This window comes from Carettochelys insculpta, chromosome 14 (genome assembly GCF_033958435.1).
Source record: "Carettochelys insculpta isolate YL-2023 chromosome 14, ASM3395843v1, whole genome shotgun sequence".
NCBI lineage: Eukaryota > Metazoa > Chordata > Testudines > Carettochelyidae > Carettochelys > Carettochelys insculpta.
In genome coordinates this window covers 39,386,433-39,406,240 of record NC_134150.1, presented here as the reverse complement: position 1 = coordinate 39,406,240, position 19,808 = coordinate 39,386,433, and the positions used below count along the sequence as shown (strand labels likewise).

Sequence of the window (19,808 nt, the reverse complement as noted above, 5' to 3'; positions counted from 1 at the left end):
TAGGCCAGAGCCCCGTACAGGACGTGCCATTGAGTGACAGCAGCAGCCTGGAGGTGCCCAGCTGGCTCAGGTTGAGGTGAGCTGTCCCAGGCTGTGGCTGCATTACTCCAGCAAGGCCATTCCCTGCACAGGGGTTTGCTGCACCCGGGTGCCACTGTACACCACCGTGCGGCGTGTCTCGGTGGGCATGGCACACCCTGGGCAGCAGCCCGAGGTACCGTGGCTGGGCTCGTGGTACGGGTGCCAGCGGGGGGTGGGGGTGGCGTGTCTTGGGTGTTCCCAGTGCCTGTAAGCCTGGCCTGCCCCGTGGCTGTGCCATGTTGGGTTGGGGCAGTGCCAGCCAGGTCCAGGGCCGTGTCTTGGCGTGCCTCGCCCTTGTGCCCCAGCGCAGCCCCAGCCGCCCGCCTCCAGAGGCCACTGGGATTTCACAAGCCCAGGAGCATCGGGCCCGCGTTTCCCGGCGGGAGGAGGAGCTGCGAGCGCTTCTGTGCCTTCTCCAAACACGTGCAAAGGGGCTGGCTGCCTAACCCACGTGACTTGCATGGGAGACCAGGCAACAAGCCAGACGTGAGCCTGCAGCTAACGGGCAGCTGGGGTGAGGCGCCTGCCACGTGGGGCTCAGTCCATCCAGCAGGGAGCAGCTGGACGCAGGGTCAGGCTGGCCCAGAGGGCTGTGTCCTTCCCACTCCCCGATTCTCCCTTGCCTGCTGCAGCCCCTTTTCTCCGGGGGATTTTCCCCTGGGCCATTGGCACCATCTCGCCCAGTGAGAGGCGAGACCCTGGGCCCGATACGCTTCCTGACGGGCTGCCCCCTGCTGGCTGAATCCTCCCGTAGCGCTAACGGATGGGGCTAGCGGGAACGGCCTGTTTGCTGGTGGCCTCTGCCTGTCCCCCGGGGAAGCCCACTCGAGAGCGCTGCAGGGCGCCGGGGCCCGAGGGGAGGGACCGCAAAGCCAGCTGCTCCCGTGGCCAGGGGCCGCGCCACCTGCTTCCGCTGCAGTGCAGAAAGTTCCCCCCGGCGTTGGCTCACGAGCATGCCCCAAAGCCCCCCGGTCAGCACCTGCTCCGGCGGGCGCGGCTGGGCGCACTACGAATGCCGTAGTGTGGTGGTCGTGCCATACGAGTGCCAGGGCACGGGGCGAGGCTGCCAAGCCTGAGAAGCCAGACCCCTGCCTGCCTCTCTCCGCCCAGGGAGCTGGGCCCAGCAGAGCTAGCTGATGCCTGCTGCCTCAGGGCTGGCCCTGCTCTAGAGAGGAGGCAGGTACATGCAACGCCCCCAAGCTGGTCCTTCCCCTGCACGGAAATCCCGGCTCCTTCACGCGCGCCCGGGGAACAGGTGAGAGGCCCATCTGCCCGGGCCGGGCGCCTCTCCGGAGCCAGACGCCAGGTCCCAGCAGCGCGTGCGTGGTGTCAGTCTCCAGACCCCCCATTCGGCGCACGGCGGCTCCCTTCGGCCGCCCATCTGCTGCACTTGGGTGGGGAGGGGGCTCGGGAACGGCACAGCCTTCGCTGCTGCCAGCACAATTTCTCGCAGGAACGGGAGCAAAAACTGCAGACAAGCGTCAATCTGGCTGCTGGGGGCTGGGTGCCAGGGGACGTCTCTGTGCCCAGCCATTCGTCTCTGCCTGATGCGCTGTAATATTTCTCTCTGTCCGGCCGGGGAGGAGGCGCCCGGCTCGGGGCAGCGGGACTCCAGCAAGCCACGGGGCTCTGCACGTGGAGGAACCTGCGGCAGAGGATTAATAATTCAGGCGGAAATCGCCCGTCCCTCTGGAAGAACATTAATTCTCCGTGGCTCCTGCCTGGCGTAACGGGAGCTGGTCGGTTGGTCAGTTCTACCCCCTGGCGCCCCCTGCGCCTCGTTTTCCCGCTGGCTCCGCCCCACCTGCTGCTCAGCCCCTCAGCTGCCGCCTTCGCGGGTTCTGACGCCGACTTCCCAGTGCCGGAATTTCTCACACACCAGTCGTCCCCGTGTCCCTTTGTGGCTGGAGCCGAATTCCTACGCCCGCCCGCTGGGCTCCCAGTAAGAAGCGGTGCCTTTTCTCGGTTGGTTCAGGTTGTCGTGGGATCGCAGAACCCCTCCCTGCCTCCGGATTTCCCGGGTGGGGTGAGCTGGGGATGGCGGGAGCCAGTCTGGGCGAGGAGGTTTGGGGGTGAGAGGAAGGGGATTTTGTAGGAGTGAGAGCTCTGAGCCAGCTGGCCTGGGGCAGGAGGAGGCAGGGGGTGTGTTCCCGCTGTTAAGACTCCAGCCTGTGGCTGGAGGAATGGGTATGGGAGGCTCGGCCCTTAGCAGGACAGGTGGAAGGTCCCTAATAGTGGGGGGTGCCCTGACGCCCAAACTGTGGCTGCAGTTCCCTGGAGGGCCCATTATCCCTCCTCCCAGAGGACTTTCACTGCCCCTTCTCTCCATGCCCTTGCACTGGGGTCCTCCCTGCCCCTTGCCCTTACCGCTGATAAAAGGTGGCCTGGGGGGCCTGGGTCCTCGCCCACCCCAGAGCCCCAGTGGCTGTGTGTCCCCGTCACAGTCACTGCCTGATGCCTGCTGTTGTCGCCAGGAGGCCGGGGCTGGTTGCTGGGGGACCCCCAGGGCTGAGGTGCACTGGGGCGCGAGGGAGGCTGTCTCGCAGGCTGCTCACCCAACGGCTGCGCCCAGGGCTGTTCCTTCCTCGCTGCCTTCACCCCGTTTCCCAGGAAGCCGCTGCCCCGTCCCTGCGCAAAGAGCCCACGCGCCCAGGCCAGCGACCCCCCATTCCACTGCAGGTGCAGCCGGAAGCTGTTGCCGAGGAACGTGCCCCGGGCTTGCCTCCGTCTGCGGCCGCCAGCCGCAGGCCTGCGGGGATTAGAGGAACAGCTTCTCTGGTGGCCTCTTTCCCTCCCCTCTGCAGGGAGAGGCCAGGCGGGCTCCGAGGCAGCGGGAAAGGCTTGTGCGGGAGCTGCTTGGCATCGTTGCTGATATCGAACGGGTGTGAAGTGAGTTCCGGGAGCTGAGCGCTGCAGTGCAGAGTTCAAAGTCTTTTTCTTGCCCTCCCTCCGTGGTGTGGGGTGAATCCCTTCAAGGGGTCTTGGCCTCCGGGGAGGAGGCGTCTGTTGTGAGCCCCGTGGGGCCGTGTCAGAGCAGCCAGGGCTCCTTTGACCCCCGGCTGCTCCCCGGGTGCGGCTGGCAGGCCTGCGGGGTCGGATGCTGGCCTGCAATTCAGGGGCAGCGCGCCCTGGGAGCTGAGCGCTTGGGCGGCCGCCCGGGAGAGAGCAGGTGCCGCCCAGCAGGTTGGCAGAGCGCCGGCAGCCTGTGTTTCTCTCGCTGGTGCACACGCCCACACCCGGCTGCACATAACAAAATTCATTCTGCCCAGGGATGGAATAAATCAGAGGGGACCCTGCTCAGGAGCCCGGGGTTCTGGGCCCTGCCAGGTCACCCGGGCAAGCCCCTCCCGTCTGCCCTCCTGCTGTCTGTCTCCGCAGATCGCAAGGCGGATGGGCCGTGGCTGGGGTTGGCAGCACCCGACATGGCAGAGACCTGCTCTCAGCTGCAGCCTCCGAGTGTACCCGTAACACACACGATGATCGTCCTGCCTGGGCCGCAGACTGGGGGCGTGGGCAGTGCAGAGCTGCCCCATACCGCTGCTGTTCTCTGTGCCCAGGCTCACTGCCTGGCTGGCTCTGCTGGGCGGCGCCTGTCTGCGAGAGCCAGGCTGTGCCCGGTCCCTGCTCGGGAGGCTGGCTCCTGCCTGCTCCCCGGCTTGGCACCAGCTGCAGCGTCTCGGTCGTGCCAGGCTCCTGGGGCACCGGGGGGTGGCCAGCGCGGCTTGCGGTGGGTCAGATTCCAGCCCTGCCACCCAAACCACCGCAGTCTGGGGCCATCCCAGGCAGAGGGCAGCCCGACGTGGACAGGCCCAGGCAGGGTTCTGAGCTGTCACAGGTCAGACCGGCTGCATCGGGAGCTGAGCTTTGGCTCAGGCCGGTGCCACCCCCCTGCCCAGCCCCCAGCCATCTCTTTAGGGTTTCTCTTCGCTGCAGTGAGCCCAGGTCTCACCCGGCTGTGACCCCCACCCCCTGCCTGTCCACACACACAGCCCTCCCTGTCAGGGTCTGGCTAGCCAGCTGGGGCCCAGGGGCTGGCCACTCGCCGGGGGCTACCTCAGCCTTCCCCATGAGCACATGGAGGGACAAGTCCGTCCCGAGCTCTCTGGCAAAGAATCATTGAGCGGCTCAGCTGCCAGCCAGGCTGGGCCTGTGGCATATGCACCCCCCCCCCGAGGCCTGGAGACATGCAGGGATGAGTCCAGCAACGGGGAGGGGCTCTATTTGGCAGGGGCGGGAGGTCTTGCAAGGGGCAGATCACACCGGGCTAGGTGAAAAGTGCTCAGCCATGGAGCAGATCACACCTCTGGCGGTGTGTCGTCCCTGGGCTAGGCGAGCAGCGCTCAGCCGTGGCTGTCCCTCTGACCTTTCCTGGTATGTTTTACACATAGTTAACTGAAGCAGAGGGAAGCTAAGGCCTTGCCCCGGGTGGTGCCTGGCTTGGGCATCCCGGCTCCTACGCTCTTGCTCCAGCCACCAGACAGAAGTAAGAAGCTGGAGAATGAGCGTCTCTTCCGTCTGCCCCGTTACTTACAGCAGATGGTGCCTAGGTTTGCTTTGAATGCGAAAGCCTCCCCACTGGTCAAGGCTTTGCTAGCTGGGATGGGAGAACAGTGTTACCTCTAGGCTGGGCGGCCACGCAGGAGAGATTCAGGGGCCACCCAGCTGTTTAGCAGCATGCCCATGGCCAGCAGGTTTCTCCTGGTGGTGCACACGCCTTCACGCATGCAACAAAATTTATTCTCCACCTGGATGGAAAAATTACAGGGAACCCTGGAGAGCACCCCCCAGCGGGCGGCCAGCGAGGCTGCTTTGCTGGTTGAGTCAACCAGAAGAGGGGGGAAAGGAGACGCACAGAAATACCCCCAGCACTTCCCCCCATGGCGGGCTTCCCTGGGCTCAGCTCAGCTTTCTTCTCCTTCTGCAGGGTCTCAGCTGTTAATTACGTTTGCCTGTCAGCCGGGCCCGCTAAGCTGCTATCACTGGGTGGCGAGGGAGGTCAAACAACAAAGGTGACACCGTCACACCGCGCCTCTTGTCATCTCCCATCCAGATTAGTTTCATTGACTCGCTCCTGGCTGACTGGCCCCAGTTAATTAGAACGATCACAGGCCGGCCCATTGCAAGCTACCCAGCCTGGAGGAGGGTTCTGAAGCGAGCCTTTAGCTCCGTTAATTGCCTGGCGCATCGTGGCGGTATTGATTGTTAACGCTGGCGCTCGGGAAGGAATGGCTTCCCGGCTCAGAGGGGATTAGGTGCTAATTGGTGTTGGCCTTGCACTGACAAGATAGACCTCAGAGGGAGTCAGATCCGGCTCGGCGGCCTCCTTTGTCCGCAGCCTTTCTCTCCCCGCCAAGTGCTCCAGGGTGGGGCACTGCAGGCTCCCTTCATCCCCTCTCCCCAGGCCTGCCCCGATAGCCACGCCAAGCCCCAGGGGAGCTGGGGCCTTCCCCAGAGGCTCAGCAGGGTCCGTGCTCTGCTCTGCCTTGCTGAGCGACTCGGCGACACTGCACGGCTGCCGTAACCGGAGCGCTAGAGAGCCCGCCGGTGAATTAAGGGAACAGCTTGCCCTGCCGCCCATCACCGTGGCCTCCGGGTACCTCCCACGTCAAAGCCGTCCTGACGGTGGCACCTGCCAGGGGCCGAACTCCATTGAACTCGGCACGTGGCGTTTCCTTTGTCCTGCCAAGAGGGCACAAGGCCTTCAGGCTCCGTTTCTGAGTTGGGAGCCGGGTGTTCAGCCCAGCCAGGTGCCAGCCTCATGGTGGAGGGCAGCCATGCAGCCAGGACACTGTTAGCTTCCAGCTGGGGGAGGGGGACAATGGTCCCTCTCATTTTTCCATCCATGTGTGGAATAAATTTTTTTCTGTGCACCAGCAGCAGAACCGCAGGCTGCTGGCTGCTGGTGCTCTGCTAATCAGCCGGGCAGCACCTGACTCTCTCCTGGGCGGCCACCCCAGCGCTCAGCTTACAGGCACCACAGGAGTGAGACCAATCTGGCCCGGCTGGGACATCTGATAGCTGAAGACAGCTGACCATGTTCCCCTGGTAAGTGGAGGACATCCGTCTCCACGGCTGCAGAGCCGGCACTTTCAGGAGCGCGGAAGTCACATATCCTGCAGCTTGGCCCGTCCTGGCTGATTTTTCCGCGTGAGCAGTTTGCAGGGTAGCACATGATGCCTGCGGCGTGCCCTACTCAGCCCCCCATTTGCATCTCTCCCCCAGCCTTTCTCATCCCCACGCGCTGCACTCGGGGCTTCGTTCCATTTCGGAGGTTTGATTTTTTTTTCTTTTCCCTTGCAAATATCACCGGCCTCCCCGGGGCGGGTATCATTTCCAATGCAGCCGTGTTATGCAAATGGTGCCAGAGGCTCACCCCAGGGTTACAAGACTGGCTTGATTCATCCCAACGCCTGCGTCTGCGAGCAGCCCCGCTCGCTCACAGTCGCCCTGGCGCCCTCGGCCGTGGGGAGCAGCTGATTTGTCTTGAAAGTCAGCAGTTGCCCCCTCGGTGTCCTGCGCCCCAGCCTGAGCAGCGACGGGTGCGTCGGTGCATGTCTGGGATCCCTGATTTCCGGCTCCAGGCAGAGGCGAATGCCCATGCTGCTTGGGGCTGGGCAAGCGTGTGTCAGCCGGGAGAGGGATATCAGGGCTTGCGTGAAGTACCCAGTCGCTGCTCAGTTTTGCCTGCATGGCGGGGGGGGTCACGTGCTATAGATCTGAGCACCCTCAGCTCTCTCGCCTGCTCCCTGGCTCGCTGTGGCTTAATGTCCTGGCCCTGGTGTCGCCCCCTGAGCGATGGTGGGAGTGTGGACGCGCCCCATGCACTGGAAACCTAGGCGGCCTGATTCGGAGAGGTGCCTCCGTGGGACTTGAGGGCCCTCAGCACCTGGCAGGACTGGTCCCATTGCTCCTTTGTTGCTGCACTACAAAACCCAGCGAGAGACCTGGTGCCCTTGGGAAGGAGATATGTCCTCACCCGGCCTGTTGCCAGCCACGGCGGGAGCTGCTGAGTTAACCAGCGCAGCAGGGGCTGACAGCGATGGAACCATCCTTGCCCGTGTTGATGTGAAAGGGGATCCGTGCTGGGGGCTGGGGCCCAGCCCTGCGGAGGTCCAGGAGGGAGCGTGGCCTTGCTAGCAGGGATCGGTCTGGGGCAGACTTTGTCCTCTCATGCTGCAGGTCCAGGCTCTCTGCTAGCAGGTCCAGAGGGGCTTGACCTGGAGAGGCAGATTTGAAAGGCCAGCCCCCTCGTGGTCAGGGCCTGCAGCCTACCGGCCTGCCCTGGCCGTTCTGCTGGGGCACGGGGGAGCCAGAGGACGGCTCAGTCATGAACCAGACCGTGTCCAAAGGCAGCGTCTTGATTCCGGACCTACAGCAGGAGCTCGGTGCTCTGCCATGGCGGGAGCGGTTGTGCCGCTGGCCCCCGGGGGCAGCCGTTGCACAGTGCAGCAGGCAATGATGATGCAAGAGGGCTGCCTTGAGTGAGGTGCTGGGGGCCGGGGCTCTAGAGCATCAGAGCCTGTTGTTTGGGGGCGTCGTCTCCTCTGCCGTCCCGCTCTGCGCCGGCTGTTCAGTGCCACTGGCGGCTCTCCGGAGGGGTTTGTGATGGGAGATGCAGCCTAACCTGGAGCAGCCCTGCTCACCCCGTCCCACAGCCGGTTTTCCCAGCGGCCGCGCCAGCAGCCTTGGACGCCCTCCACTGCATCAGGGCTGCGGGCGGGGAAACGGGGCTCAGCGAATGGTGTCAGGAGTCCCACCCCCCATGTGTGCCAGGCCGCGGGGCAGAGGACCAGGGGCAGGCTCCTCCTGCAGCAGCGCCTGGCTCCGCCGCGATCTGGGCAGCTGCCCAAGGGTGGTCTCGGCAACCGGCTCCAGCCCAGCCTGCCCGCGAGCACGGCTCCCACGTGCCCTGGGCTGTGCTCTCTGCCTGGGCAGGGCTGGGGGAGGCGGGTCGCGGAGCTGTTGCAGGCGGCCTGGCAGGAGAGGATGAGTTCTGGGCCGTGCGGCCGGCGGCGAGGAAGCTGCCTGACGAGAGCCGAAGAGCTGCCCGGCGCGTGCGGCCGCACGCTGAATACAGGGGGTCGCGCTGTAAATAAACCACCGGGGCCTTTGCACGCCTCTGCCTGCTGCTGTCCCCCTCCCGCCACAAGGTCTTCCCTGGCTGTGACCCCCAACCCCCTGCCTGTCCACATACAGCCCTCCCTGCAGAGTCCATGCACAGCCTCAGGTGTGCCTCAGTTTCCCTGCTGTACCAGGGCGGGTATTGGGCCCCTGGCCCGGGGGCGTGACTAAGCCTAGTAGTGACCGCAGGGTATGAGCCGGTCCGTGCTGTCACCCCCCGGAGCAGCGTAGCGGGGCAGGGCAAGTGTCCCTGTCCATGAGGCCAAGTGACTTGCTCCAGGTTATACAGGCGCTTTCCACCCGGGCTGTGGCTGCAGGTCTCCGCCACGGAAACGCGGCCACTTCTGGGTGAACCCCGCAGCCCCTCGGGCCGCCCAGAGTGCTGGGGAGGCTCCGTAGCCGAAGCGAGCGTTTGAAAGCACAGCTGGCTTCTGCCTGTGGGTCGCCAGGCGGGGCGGGGAGGTGTTAATGGGCCCTCGGAGACGTGCGCAATGAAGCCGCCTTATGGCTCCTGTCTTTGACCTGGGAAATGGGCCCCCCTTACTGCTGCAGCTCGTGTGCCAGCAGTGGGTTACATCTAAGTGTGCCGGGGACTTGCCCCCGGTCGACCAGCCCGGAGGTTGCCTTCATCCTGTCCTCCCCTCTGGCGTGACGACTTCTGCCCAGCCCCGCCTGGGCGTTCACCCGCGGGGGGTCCAACCCACACCGCAGCGTTGTGGAACGGGGGTGGCTTGGGCTGGGTGCTGGGGTGCTGGGCTCCAGCCAGCCCAGCGCGTCGCTGGCGGCTGCTTGTAAGAGAGAGCTCCCTGGCGGCCTGTCTCCCTTGCAGCCCTGCAGCCTGGCCATCGCGGCTGGGTGCTGCCATCCAGGGGAGCGTGAGGACCTTTGTTAGCATTTCTGATGCTACGGGCCGTGGCAGCCAGTGGCCTCGGGGGGCTGAGTCACTCCCAGGGATCCGCCCCCCCGTGCTGGGCTGGGCTGTGAGCTCCGATCAGAAGGTGTGTTGCAGAGGCTGGGATCTGCTGATCCCTGGGGTGTCTCTGACTGGCTCGGGACCAGCCCCAGTCCCGTCCCAGGAGGTCCCTGGAGGAGGCGCTCTGTGAAGGGAGATTAAAGCGCTCCCTGCTGATCCCTCTCTCTCGCTTTCTTTCAAGGGTCTTCAATAAGCAGCGAGTCTTCCCCGGTCTCCTCGCCAGCCACCAACCACAGCTCCCCGGCCAGCACGCCCAAGCGAGGACCCATGGGCCCCATCCTCGTCCCCCCGGCGGGGCACAGCGTGCCGAGCACGCCCCCCGTGGTGACCATCGCCCCGACGAAAACCGTGAACGGGGTCTGGAGGAGCGAAGGCAGACAGGTAACGGAGGGGGTCGGGTGAACTCGTGCAGGGGCTTGAGCATTAGAAGGGACAGAAACTCTTCTGGGGCCAGGCACAACTTGTCCTCGAACCAGGAAGTCAGGAAGGAATCCCCCGCAGGCAGGTTTATCCCTCGGGCAGGGGCCTGGCGCCTCCCACTTGTGGCGCTTTCTCAGCCAGGGGCGTGGACCGGGGGCGTCGTGCTTGGAGGCCGTGGTTGCAGCCCTGTTTGCTTTCTGCGTGGCTCTGATACCGGCGCAGGAGGAGACGGGTGGGAACGTTGCTCCCCAGCCAAATGATTTGGGTGCATGCCAAGAGTGATAACAGGTGTGGGAGCCAGGGCTCCCTTTGTCTCTAAGCTCCAGGCAGCCTGCAGGAAACGGCCACGTGCTGAGCAGCCCTGCAGCTCCCGGCGCCCTGCCCCAGCTTCATTTGTCCCTTCCTGAGGCTCCCCCCACCTGCCCCTGCTGCAGCCTGGTCTGGAAGCGCTTGCTAATTGAGCATCATCGTTAGCGGTTCTCCTTGCTGGTGTTTTACAGCGGCCTCCGGGTGGGATGGCACCACTTGGAACTACTAATTACAGCACAAACGCGGGAGGGGAAGAGAAGAGAAGGGAAGCTCTTGGTGCTGCCGGGCCACAGGACTCGTCCCAGCAGAGGGCCCCCAAGGCAGAGCCCTCCAGCAGCGCTTTGAGAGGGGCAGGGCGTTCCCAGGGCCGCTCCCCCAGCATGGCCCTGGCTTGAGCTTTTCCCCTTGCGCAGCCTTTGAAATGGTTTCCTGGGCCCGTGGGGAGAGCCAGCATCTCGGCCGGGAGCCGGGGAGGTGGGTGCTGCGGCCCCGGCAGGCGGTGCTGTGCGGGTGACAGGGAGAAGAGGCCGTTCCTTCTCCCGCTGACCCGCCCCTGCCCTGGGCACAGCGTCCTGGAGCTGACGGCCTGCGGGCCCCCGTGGGACTTGATGCCGCTGCAGAGGTCCGTGTGGAGCCTTGTATGTGCCTCGGTTTCCCCACTGTACCGGGCGGGGAATTGGGCCCCCACCCCAGGAGGGCTGACTAAGCCTAGTAGCGACAGTGCTGTGTCACCCCCCGGGGCAGGGCGAGTGTCCCCATCCGTGAGGGCTTTGCAAGGGAAGGATGTTCTCCTTGAGCCCATTTCCCAGAGGGGAAGCCTGAGGCCCAGAGCTGTACAGTTAGTCAGGAATCGAGCCTCTCCCGGGATCCCTCCCCTGACCCCCAGCCTGGAGTGGCAACTGGACAAAGGGGGGGTTTCAGACTGAACTGTGGGGGACACATGTTCCTTCCAGGGCAAGGGGGCTCTGGGGGAGCAGGCGGTAAGACTGGGTGCTGCGCCCCAGGAGATCTCCCTGGGCTCTGCCCCAGCAACAAAGCCTTCACCTCCCCACCTCCTTGGGCCTTGGTCGCTGCCCAGTCCTGAAAACTGAGCCTTCCTCAGTTAGCCCCCATGGCTGCGGGGGGCAGATGCGCCTCCCTACACCCCCAGGCCTTTGGGATCAGTGACCCACTCCCTGCGCTGAGAGCCGCTCTCCCCGTTGCTTCCCACAGAGCTGCACAGTGGCGCCTGGCGAGAGCCATCCCCTCCCCCTGGGGTCCCATCACTAGGGACCACTGGGTCGGGCACCTGCCCTCTCCATCCTGAAGGCTCAGAGAGGGTCGTGGCCTCCCGAGGGGGAGAAGAGCCCATGTCTCCCTGCCCTGGAGGGGCGGAGAACAATCGTTCCTCTTAATCTTTTCCCTCTATGTGCCGAATGCATTTTATTATGTGCACCGAGGGGTGTGCGGACGTGCACCGTTGCTGCTTGCCGCTGGGCAGCATGTGACTCTCTCCTGGTTGGCAGCTTATGGGGAATGCTGGGAGGGGGCAGGAGCCCTTCCTGCATTCCCTGCGCAGCCCCCCAGAAGGAATCGAGGAGAGGCCACGCCAGCAGACTCAGTCCTTCCCCAGCCTTCTCCCTGCCCGGGGGCGTCTCAAGGCCGGCCCAGCCGGTGGCTTCCGCTCATCCCTCCTGCCCTGGGTTCTCATGCCTGCGCTCGCCTCGCCGAGCTCCCTCCGTTGCCAGGGGTCCCAGCCACTTGCAAAGCACCCAGCGAGACCGGGCCAGGTAGATCTGCTCCAGCCGTCCCTGCTGCAGCACGTAATGAAACGCGAACGCCCCGGGGGAGGGAGCCGGCACTAGATTAGCAGATGATGGACGGCCCTTCAGTCCCAGCACAAAGACTCAATTGAGGGTTTAATCCTCCCTTTGAGGGGCGGGGGAGGCGGAGGGAACTAACTCCCTAAAGTCAGAGGGCTGAGTCGCTCCCGGCAGCGGTGCAGGAATCCAGATGGGGAGCCCGGCAGCCGATCCGTTAGCAGCCACTTCTCCAGGGCGCGCGACAGCTCGCCGGACCGGGGAGCCTTTGAAAGGCCAGATTAAATGAAGAATAGTCTATTTTAAGCCTAATAGGGCATGTCCTGCATTCTCACTGGCGGAGATCACTCGCTAATCGCCAGGGAATGACGGATTTCTTCTCCCCTTTCATCCTCGCAGCCGCTGCTCTGAGAGAGCGAATCAAACGCCGGCCGCCCGGAGCCCTGGGGAGCAGCTGAGGGGTTGCTGCTTGGCACGGTCGCTGCCCCCGGGTGGCACGGCTGTGCTGGGGGAGCGTCGCCCGTCAGATGCCGCAGGGCATCGGGAGCCGTGGGCATTTTCCTCCGGCTCACAGGCGAAGCTCCCCCACTCCTGCCCATCCTCTGCCAGGTCCGCTCCGTTCACGCCTGATTCCCAAAGCACCCCGGCCCTGGCCCGGCTGCCCTCTGGCTTCCCAAGCGCTCAGCCGACCCAGGACAGGGGGGCACTCAGTGCCCAAACGCCTGGGGACGGCTGAGGGGAAGCCACCGGCTGGGCCAGCCCTGCGACGCCCCCCTGCAGGGAGAAGTCTGGGGAAGGTTCTGAGTCTGCTGACATGGCCTCTTCCCAATTCCTTTTGGGGGCCTGCGCAGGGAATGCAGGAAGGGCCAGGTCTGGTCTGCCAGGCACAGTCAGATTGGTGGGGGTTCTCCCTCCCTGCCTGTCCATCAGGGCCTCCCCCACCTTCAGGCCTGCTGGGTTTTGAGCTGAGGAGAAGGTGACTTCAGCCTAGCGTTCAGAAAAATAACCGTCCTCCCATTGCAAGCGGCTGAGTCAGGAGCACCTGCCGCCTGCGAGGGGCGTGCCGAGGGCTCGCATTCCCCGGGCCCTGCTGCAACGCCTGAGTAGCATGTTTGCTTTATGGCCGTTATCAAAGGGCGGCTGGATTTATCCTGGCTGCGCTCATTCAAGTGCCACAGGCGGCTGTATCCTCCCTGGATGATTAATGGCGCTGGAGAACAAAGCTGAGTGTAAATCTAACGGCAGGTGAAGTGGGGCCTGGTGCTGCCTCTCTCTCGCCTGCCTTATCGCCGCCCCGGGAAGGGAGCTGCGCACAGGCCCACACGCACAGCCCGGGCGTGGGCACCTTCCCGAGAGGCCCAGCACCGCCGGGGCAGCAGTGGCGTCGCACCAAAGACACCCTTAGGCTCCTCTCCATCTCCCCTATGCCCCCTGCTCGCTAAAGGCGAGGGCCACCCTTCTGCACGGCCTGGCCTCTCCCCCCGCAGTGGCCGTGTGTGCTCCAATCTCCCTGCCCCCTCCCGGCCTGGCGTGTCATTGTCCCCCCGGCCGCACCGTCTGGAGAAGGTCAGAGGGGACCCGCTGGGCGTGGAAGAGGCCAGGCTTGGGGCGCCGGGGGCCGGCCAGGCGCGGGGAGCGAACAGATGTTCGTGCTCATTAAAAATTCCCATCGCCGGGTCCCATCTCTTCCAATTAATTATGGCCGACATCCCTTCTGAAGAGACTGGGGAGTGGTAAAGCGCTGTCAGCTGCTCGCGCAGCGCCTGCTGGGGTGGTGGTTCATAAACACGCTTGACTGATGGCAGCAGTTCCCCCGACGGTGCGGCATCGTCCGGCCTGGGGCTGTGTAGATCTCCGCTGGGTGTGCTGAGATGTCGGCGTCTGGAGCCAGGGAGCTGGCTGGGCCACCGGAGGAAGGGCAGACTGTGCCATGCAGCGCTCTGGCTGGGCGGTAAAGGCCGGGCCGGAGGAGTGGCTGGCTCCCTGCGGCAGGAAGATGTGCATCTGGATGGGGGCAGGACAAGCTTAGAGAGCACCGGAGCCCCTCCGGCACGTGGGTGAGGTCGGGGCAGCTGGATGCAGGGACCATTTGAACATATCCCCTTGTTTGCACACGCAGACGGGTGGGTGGCCCTGGCCGGGACCGGGTAACCGGGTGACGGGGGCACAGTTAGCCGGTGCTCCGGAGAGGCTGAGCATGTGCTGGGCTTGTTTTGTGCTCTGGCATTATGTGCACAGCTTGGCAGTTAAGCGTGTCAGCACCTTCCCCTCGCCGTCTCCAGCGAGAGGGGGGTGAAGGCTTTGAGGGTGGCGGTAGCTGTTTGCAGAGCAGGGCGGTTGGGTGAGCTCCCAGTGACAGGGCTGGTGGGGCCAGGGCCGACCCGTGGTTCTTTATGAAGCGGCTCTGGAAATGCCTGGGTGGGGCAGGGGAGGCATCTGTGTGTGGAGCTCAAGCTCTGACTTCTTCTGACATCTCTGGACGGCCTTTCCGCCTCGGCGCACGTCCAGGGTACCGCTCCGGTGGAGCCAGGCCAGTCCTCTTTCAAGGGGCTGGCTTGACGCTCCGCCAGGGCCACCGGGCCTGAGCAACCTGCCGGCTTGGCCTCAGAACCGTTGCTGACATTTCAATGTCCGGGTCCTCGGCCGGGAGCCGCGCCGGGTCCGCAAACCAGTGCCGGAGCGTGGCAGCCCCCGGGGAGGGGAAACGGTTCAGGGAATGGGATTTTCTTCCAAATCCAAATAAGGAGCAACCCCCCCAGCAAGGCCTGTCAGCCCGCAAGGGCCCTTGGGGTTAACAGCGGATCACCAGACAGACAGAGCAGTGTGTTACAGGGCAGGGAGGCGTGGGGGGTGACACAGGGTTAAGGTTCAGTCAGCAGGAGGCTTGTTCAGAGGCCAGGTGCCCTCCGGCCAGGAGCTCCTCAGCAGGGTTTTATAGGCGCCCCAGTCGTGAGCCGTGGCCTTGGTGCCCTCGGCGCTGTCTCAGCACACACTGGAAGCCCCTCTGCCCCCAGGGCATGAGGGTTTCCTGGGCAGCGCCCAATGCAGCAGAGCCGCCTCTTAGGTTCTGCAGATGAGTTCAGGGAAAGCAGCTTTCCCACTTGGTGTCACTTTAAACATTCCCATGCTGAGCTGGCAGCTCCTCCACAGAGCTTGGTTCTATCTGGCAGCTCCCAAAGGCACTGGCTGTGGCCCCCTGCTTCCCTCCCTCTGCCCTTCTCTAGCTGTCCAGAGAGCCTGCCCAGGTGGCAGACCCACCGCCAGGGAGCAGGGCTGACGCTGCTGTTCCAGGGCCATAGGGCTGGCCATTGTCTCAGCCACAGAGAGAGCAGAGTGCCTCTGCCCAGGGGGTTTGGGGCACCGGAGCTGGTCCTGTCCGCCCTTGTGGCTGGGGGCTTAGCCCCACACCCACTGCTCTTGTACAGAAGTGCCCACCTTCCCTGAGAGCTCTGATTCCTCCCCTGCCACCAAGGGCTGTGTAAAACAGGGCACTCCCCGAGCCAGGCCTGCCCCACCAAAGAAAGAGGGGAGGCTCTGGGGGCACCAGCAGCCGCTGCCCTCCTGCCTTTATTTTCACATCGGTGCTGCCAGAATAGCTGGGACTGCGCCGGCGAGCAGCTGCCATTGCAGCTGATACCTAGGCAGCTTAGGGGACTGGCTGGCTGCAGACCAGCCTGCCCTATCCCAGCATGAGCGCCAGCCTCCTCGTGCCCTCGGTGCCTGTCCATGTGTGCGTCGGCAGTGCCAGGAGAGCCAGGACAGCGAGTGAGCAGCTGCCAGCCCAGCTGATGCCAGCCTTTCTCCAGGAGTGACGGGCCGGTGGGAGTGGGAGGGAGGGCCCTGCTGTCGGGCTGCTCCCTTCTCCCCTGGAGCTGACGTACTGTCTTCTCAGCACACCCATGGCTCTGGGCTGGAGCACGGGGGCTGTTTTCTGAGCTGAGAGCACTCCTCGGTGTCAGCCGGACGTCGGGTGGGGTGGGGGAGGTCTGTGTGGGCTCAGCCCCCCTGCAGATCAGGCCTGTGGTGGGGTCTGAGGCACTTCTCCCTGGAGCCGGGCATTTTCCTGAACTTCCCTGGAAATGGCTGTGCCAACAGAAATGGTGCTGAGCCATGGGGCCAGCGTGACCCAGCCGTGGCCCAGCATCCTCTCTGCCCTCGCTGGGGTTTGCCTGAGCAGTGCCTGGAGCACAAGCTGCAGTGAGTCTAACTGCAGGAAGCTCCCTGCTGGGGAGCTGAGTGGAACGGTGGCTGTTCGGCAGGAGGGAGCCTCTGAGATCCCCAGACTGGCAGGGAGCGTTGGGCTAGCTCCTGGCTCTGCGCACCTGCTCCCTGGGTGTTCTGTCCCCCCGACCCGGCCCTTCAGGCAGTTGCTCCCGACACTGACAGCCGGGGTCGTTTGTTTTCTTGTAGCAAGAAGCGGGATCCAGAGGCGGCGGCAGCCGGGAGCGCCTGATCACGGAGCCGCCGCTCCCCCAGGAGAAAGCCGGGGCCCCCGCTGTCCCCTCTCACCTCCTTGGGACGCCGTACTCCTTCGGGATCCCCCCCACCTCTGTCGTCCAGGATTCCCGCTTCCCGCCCTTAAAGTGAGTCATGTCCCAGGACCGGCGGCGTCGGGTTTCTTGGTGTGCTGCCAGCGAACCTCCGACACATCCCACACGCGACTCCACCAGTGGAGTGACCTGTTAGCGCTCCCGGTGCCTGGCGTCTGCCTGCCTGTTTCCAAGCTGGGCTCTCGGAGGGCTGTTTTTTCTCCCACCTGCGCTCTGGCAGTCCGCAGAGAGTTCTGCCCCCTCGGAGAGCAGGCCTTGCCAGAGCTTGTTTAGCTCCTGAAATAGCTCAGGCAGCAGCAACTGAGGAAGACAGTGAGATCTGCGGCCCACCCAGCCATCCGCCGGGCACCTGGCTTTGCTAGCCGCTGGAGGGGTTCCCCTCGGCAGGGCCCGTTCGAATGCTTGCCTGTTGGCCCCCCTTCAAGCTCCACAACATGTGTCCTGTGGCTTAGCATCTCATCCCAGACAGTGCCTTGAGCCAGGCAGGTTTTTGTGTGACACTCCCGGCTGCCCCGTCCAGGGCTCTTCCAACCCAAACCGCAGCCCTGAATGCGTTTGTCTCCAAACCGCAAAGCAGCCAACCCAGGAGCAGGCGACAAATTCAAACCAAAGGTCTGGGCCTGCGCTGAAGCTGGGATGGGCTCCAAGTGTCTGCAGGGCCTGTGGGGAGCGGGGAGGCAGCTCTGGGCTTGTGGGCAGGCCCCTGTGCAATTAAAACAAACTGCTTTGGAAAACGGCATTCCAGCCCCCAACGCTGGGCGTGGCCCTGGTTTCCTTCCCAGCTCCGCTCTCCCCCTGCACAGACCTAAGGCTCTTGTGCACGTCCTCTGACAGGCTGTGTGGCAAATGGGCTGGGTTACATTTGACGGGAGAGTCAAACCCCAGGGGAGAAGTGGTGGGTGAGACTCCGCTCTCTGGAATGGACTCTGCCCGCTAAACATGCTGCGCTGACAGCTCTCGCCAGTGGAGGGCACCACTCCCCGCACACGGCCCCATTCCCAGGCAGGAAGTGAGACCGGGTGGTTGTAGCCTGGCGTGGGGGTGGCCATGCCCCAGAATAGAAGTGTCCCATCGGGGGGACACAGGTGCTGGAGGTTAGTGAGCCTGGGAGGTTCCAGCTGGCACAGAGCGGGTTGTGGCTCTTTGCAGTGAATCCTTATGCTCAAATCGCCAGCCTCTCAGGAGTTGTCCCTTCTCTGGGCTCTGCACTGGGCACTTCCCCTCCCCAGATCCAGGCTAATGAGGACATACAGCTGTCTGCAAATCTCCTGGACTGGGAAGATCAGTGTCTCTCTCCCCCCATCCTTCCCCCGCAGCAGCCTGCAGCGGCCGGTCCACCATGTGGTGCCTCCCAGCGCGGTCACGGAAGATTACCTGCGGAGCTTCCGGCCCTATCACACGGCTGAGGAGCTCCGCATGTCTTCCCTGCCTCCCATCAGCCTGGATCCAGCCACCGCTGCCGCTTACTACCACCCCGGCTACCTGGCCCACCACCCCTTCCCACACCCAGCCTTCAGGTAAGCGCCAGAGGCCAGAGGAGAGAGGGATTTGTGAGGGTGGGCAGCAATCGCTTTCCTCCCTGCGTTCAGCCACTGGCAGCTGCTCACCTCACCTTGCAGGGGCCGTGCATTGAGGCAGAGCAGAGCAATCAATTACCCTAGCAGCAGCTCTGGAAGCCACACAGAAATAAGTACACTTTATCCACAATTGATGGTTCCCTGGGTGCTTCAGTACAGTGGTAATAAGGCATTGCCGGGAGGTCATTTACCACAGCAGCAGGGGTTCCTGCAGCAGGGCTGATAACTAGCTCCTTGAGCGTGAACCTTTCAGGTCAGGCTAGTGTTGGCTCTGCTGCTGGGAGCAGGGCCGGAACCCCTTGCCAGAGAAAGAGGCAGGACCAGCACAGAGCTCGCATCGCCTTCGCAGGCGAAGGACACTGAGAAATCTCTTGCTAAGTTGGCTGTGTTGAGCTTCTCCCCAGAGCCAGGGGCCTGTCCTGTGCCTCTGCAGTTGCTTTAAGACGGAGCCAGGGAGTCGCTCTCCGATCTGCAGGCCCCAAGGAGCTGTCGGATCATGTGTAGCGGTAGAGTCAGGCCAGGATGCCCATCCCTGGCGGATGGACAAGCGCCCGTCATAGATGCAGTCACCTCTGCCACAGGAGGGACTTCCTCTGCAGTAGCCGCGTACTCCTGGTCTCTGTCTCTCGCTGGAGAGGGGAGCTGTGTGGCTTTTTGACCTGACCCATTCTCTCTCTCCAGGATGGATGACTCTTACTGCCTTTCGGCCTTGCGGTCCCCCTTCTACCCGATCCCAACCCCTGGTTCGCTCCCGCCTCTTCATCCATCAGCCATGCACCTCCATCTGTCAGGAGTGAGGTACCCCACTGAGCTACCCCACTCGTCACTCTCCGCCCTTCAGTCCGAACGGATGTCCAGCCTGACCGCGGAGAGGTAACGGCTCCCTGTCCCGTGCCAGGCTGCGTTCAGCGGAGGGGTGGGAGGCTGGTGGCAGAGGCTAACTTGCTGTTGCGTTGCTGATTCCAGGTTGCAGATGGATGAGGAGCTGAGGCAGCGCGAGAGGGAGCGGGAAAGGGAGCGCGAGAAGGAACGGGAGCGGGAGGCTGATCGGGAGCGCGAGAAGGAGCGGGAGCGAGAACGAGAACGGGAGAAGGAGCTTGAGCGAGAGCGGGAGAAGGAGCGGGAGCGGGAGCTGGAGAGACAACGAGAAAGGGCCCGGGAGAAGGAGCTGAGCCTGGCCAAAGCCATGGAGAGCCCATTTCTGCCGGTGGCAGAGCTGCACGGGCTGAGGAGCCTCCCGGTGGAGGAACGGGTTAAACCAGCTGAGCAGCTGACACCAACCAGACCAGGTAATTCTCACATGCCGCCCAGGCTGGCTGGTCTACCAGGCACAGCTGAGCCACAATCTGCTGGTCACTCCCCAGAGCCCGTCCTTCACTTGAGCCCTCTGTGAGACTCGCACCTCAGAGAGGTTCAGTTTGCGGTCAGGCGAGGCCCGGCCCGGCCCGGCCCGGCCCAGCAGCTGGGAGTCACAAACCAGCCCCAGCTCCAGGATCTTGTCCAACCCAGCTGACGGCCACTTTGTACCCATCTGTTCCTTCTGATGGCCGAGCCATTTCCAGGCAGGCAGGGGCCACTCTTGACTGCAGGGCGGGGTAGGCGTTCTGCAAGCAGCTTCCTGGCGCTAGTGATGTACCAAATCTTTGTCCTCCTCTAGCTCTCTCTATCTCTGAAGTGCCCCAGACGCCAATGAAGGTGGCCTCTTAGCCCCTGGGTGAGGCAGGAAGGTGTATTAACCCCTTCCACAGACAGCAAAGCCAAACGGGTTCAGGGGCTTGTCTAAGATCCCATGGGCGCCTGTGGTGAGGGCAGGGCTAGACCTAGATCTTGCAGCCGCCCGTCCTGTTTTGCCGGCTGGACTAGCTCTCATTGCATGTTAGCTGCACTCTCACTAATATCCGTGCTGGGTGTTGGTTTGCCAGCGGGGACGAGTTCTGGGGACCGATCCAACAGCTCTGCCTCCTGCAACGAACGCTGC

The 19,808-nt window shown here is 63.9% G+C and overlaps 1 protein-coding gene across 2 annotated transcripts in view; it reads left to right on the top strand.

The window, feature by feature from the left end:
• The window catches only part of GSE1 (Gse1 coiled-coil protein), a 321,434-nt gene that overhangs the window by 282,641 nt on the left and 18,985 nt on the right, over positions 1-19,808 (top strand). The window contains exons 4-8 of one of the 2 annotated variants that reach the window (XM_075008313.1): positions 9,357-9,556; positions 16,114-16,286; positions 17,573-17,770; positions 18,512-18,703; positions 18,797-19,119. In XM_075008313.1, the coding sequence (XP_074864414.1) occupies positions 9,357-9,556; positions 16,114-16,286; positions 17,573-17,770; positions 18,512-18,703; positions 18,797-19,119 (1,086 nt within the window). Of the gene's footprint in view, positions 1-9,356; positions 9,557-16,113; positions 16,287-17,569; positions 17,771-18,511; positions 18,704-18,796; positions 19,120-19,808 lie in introns of both variants that reach the window. The other variant, XM_075008312.1, reaches the window with a different exon arrangement.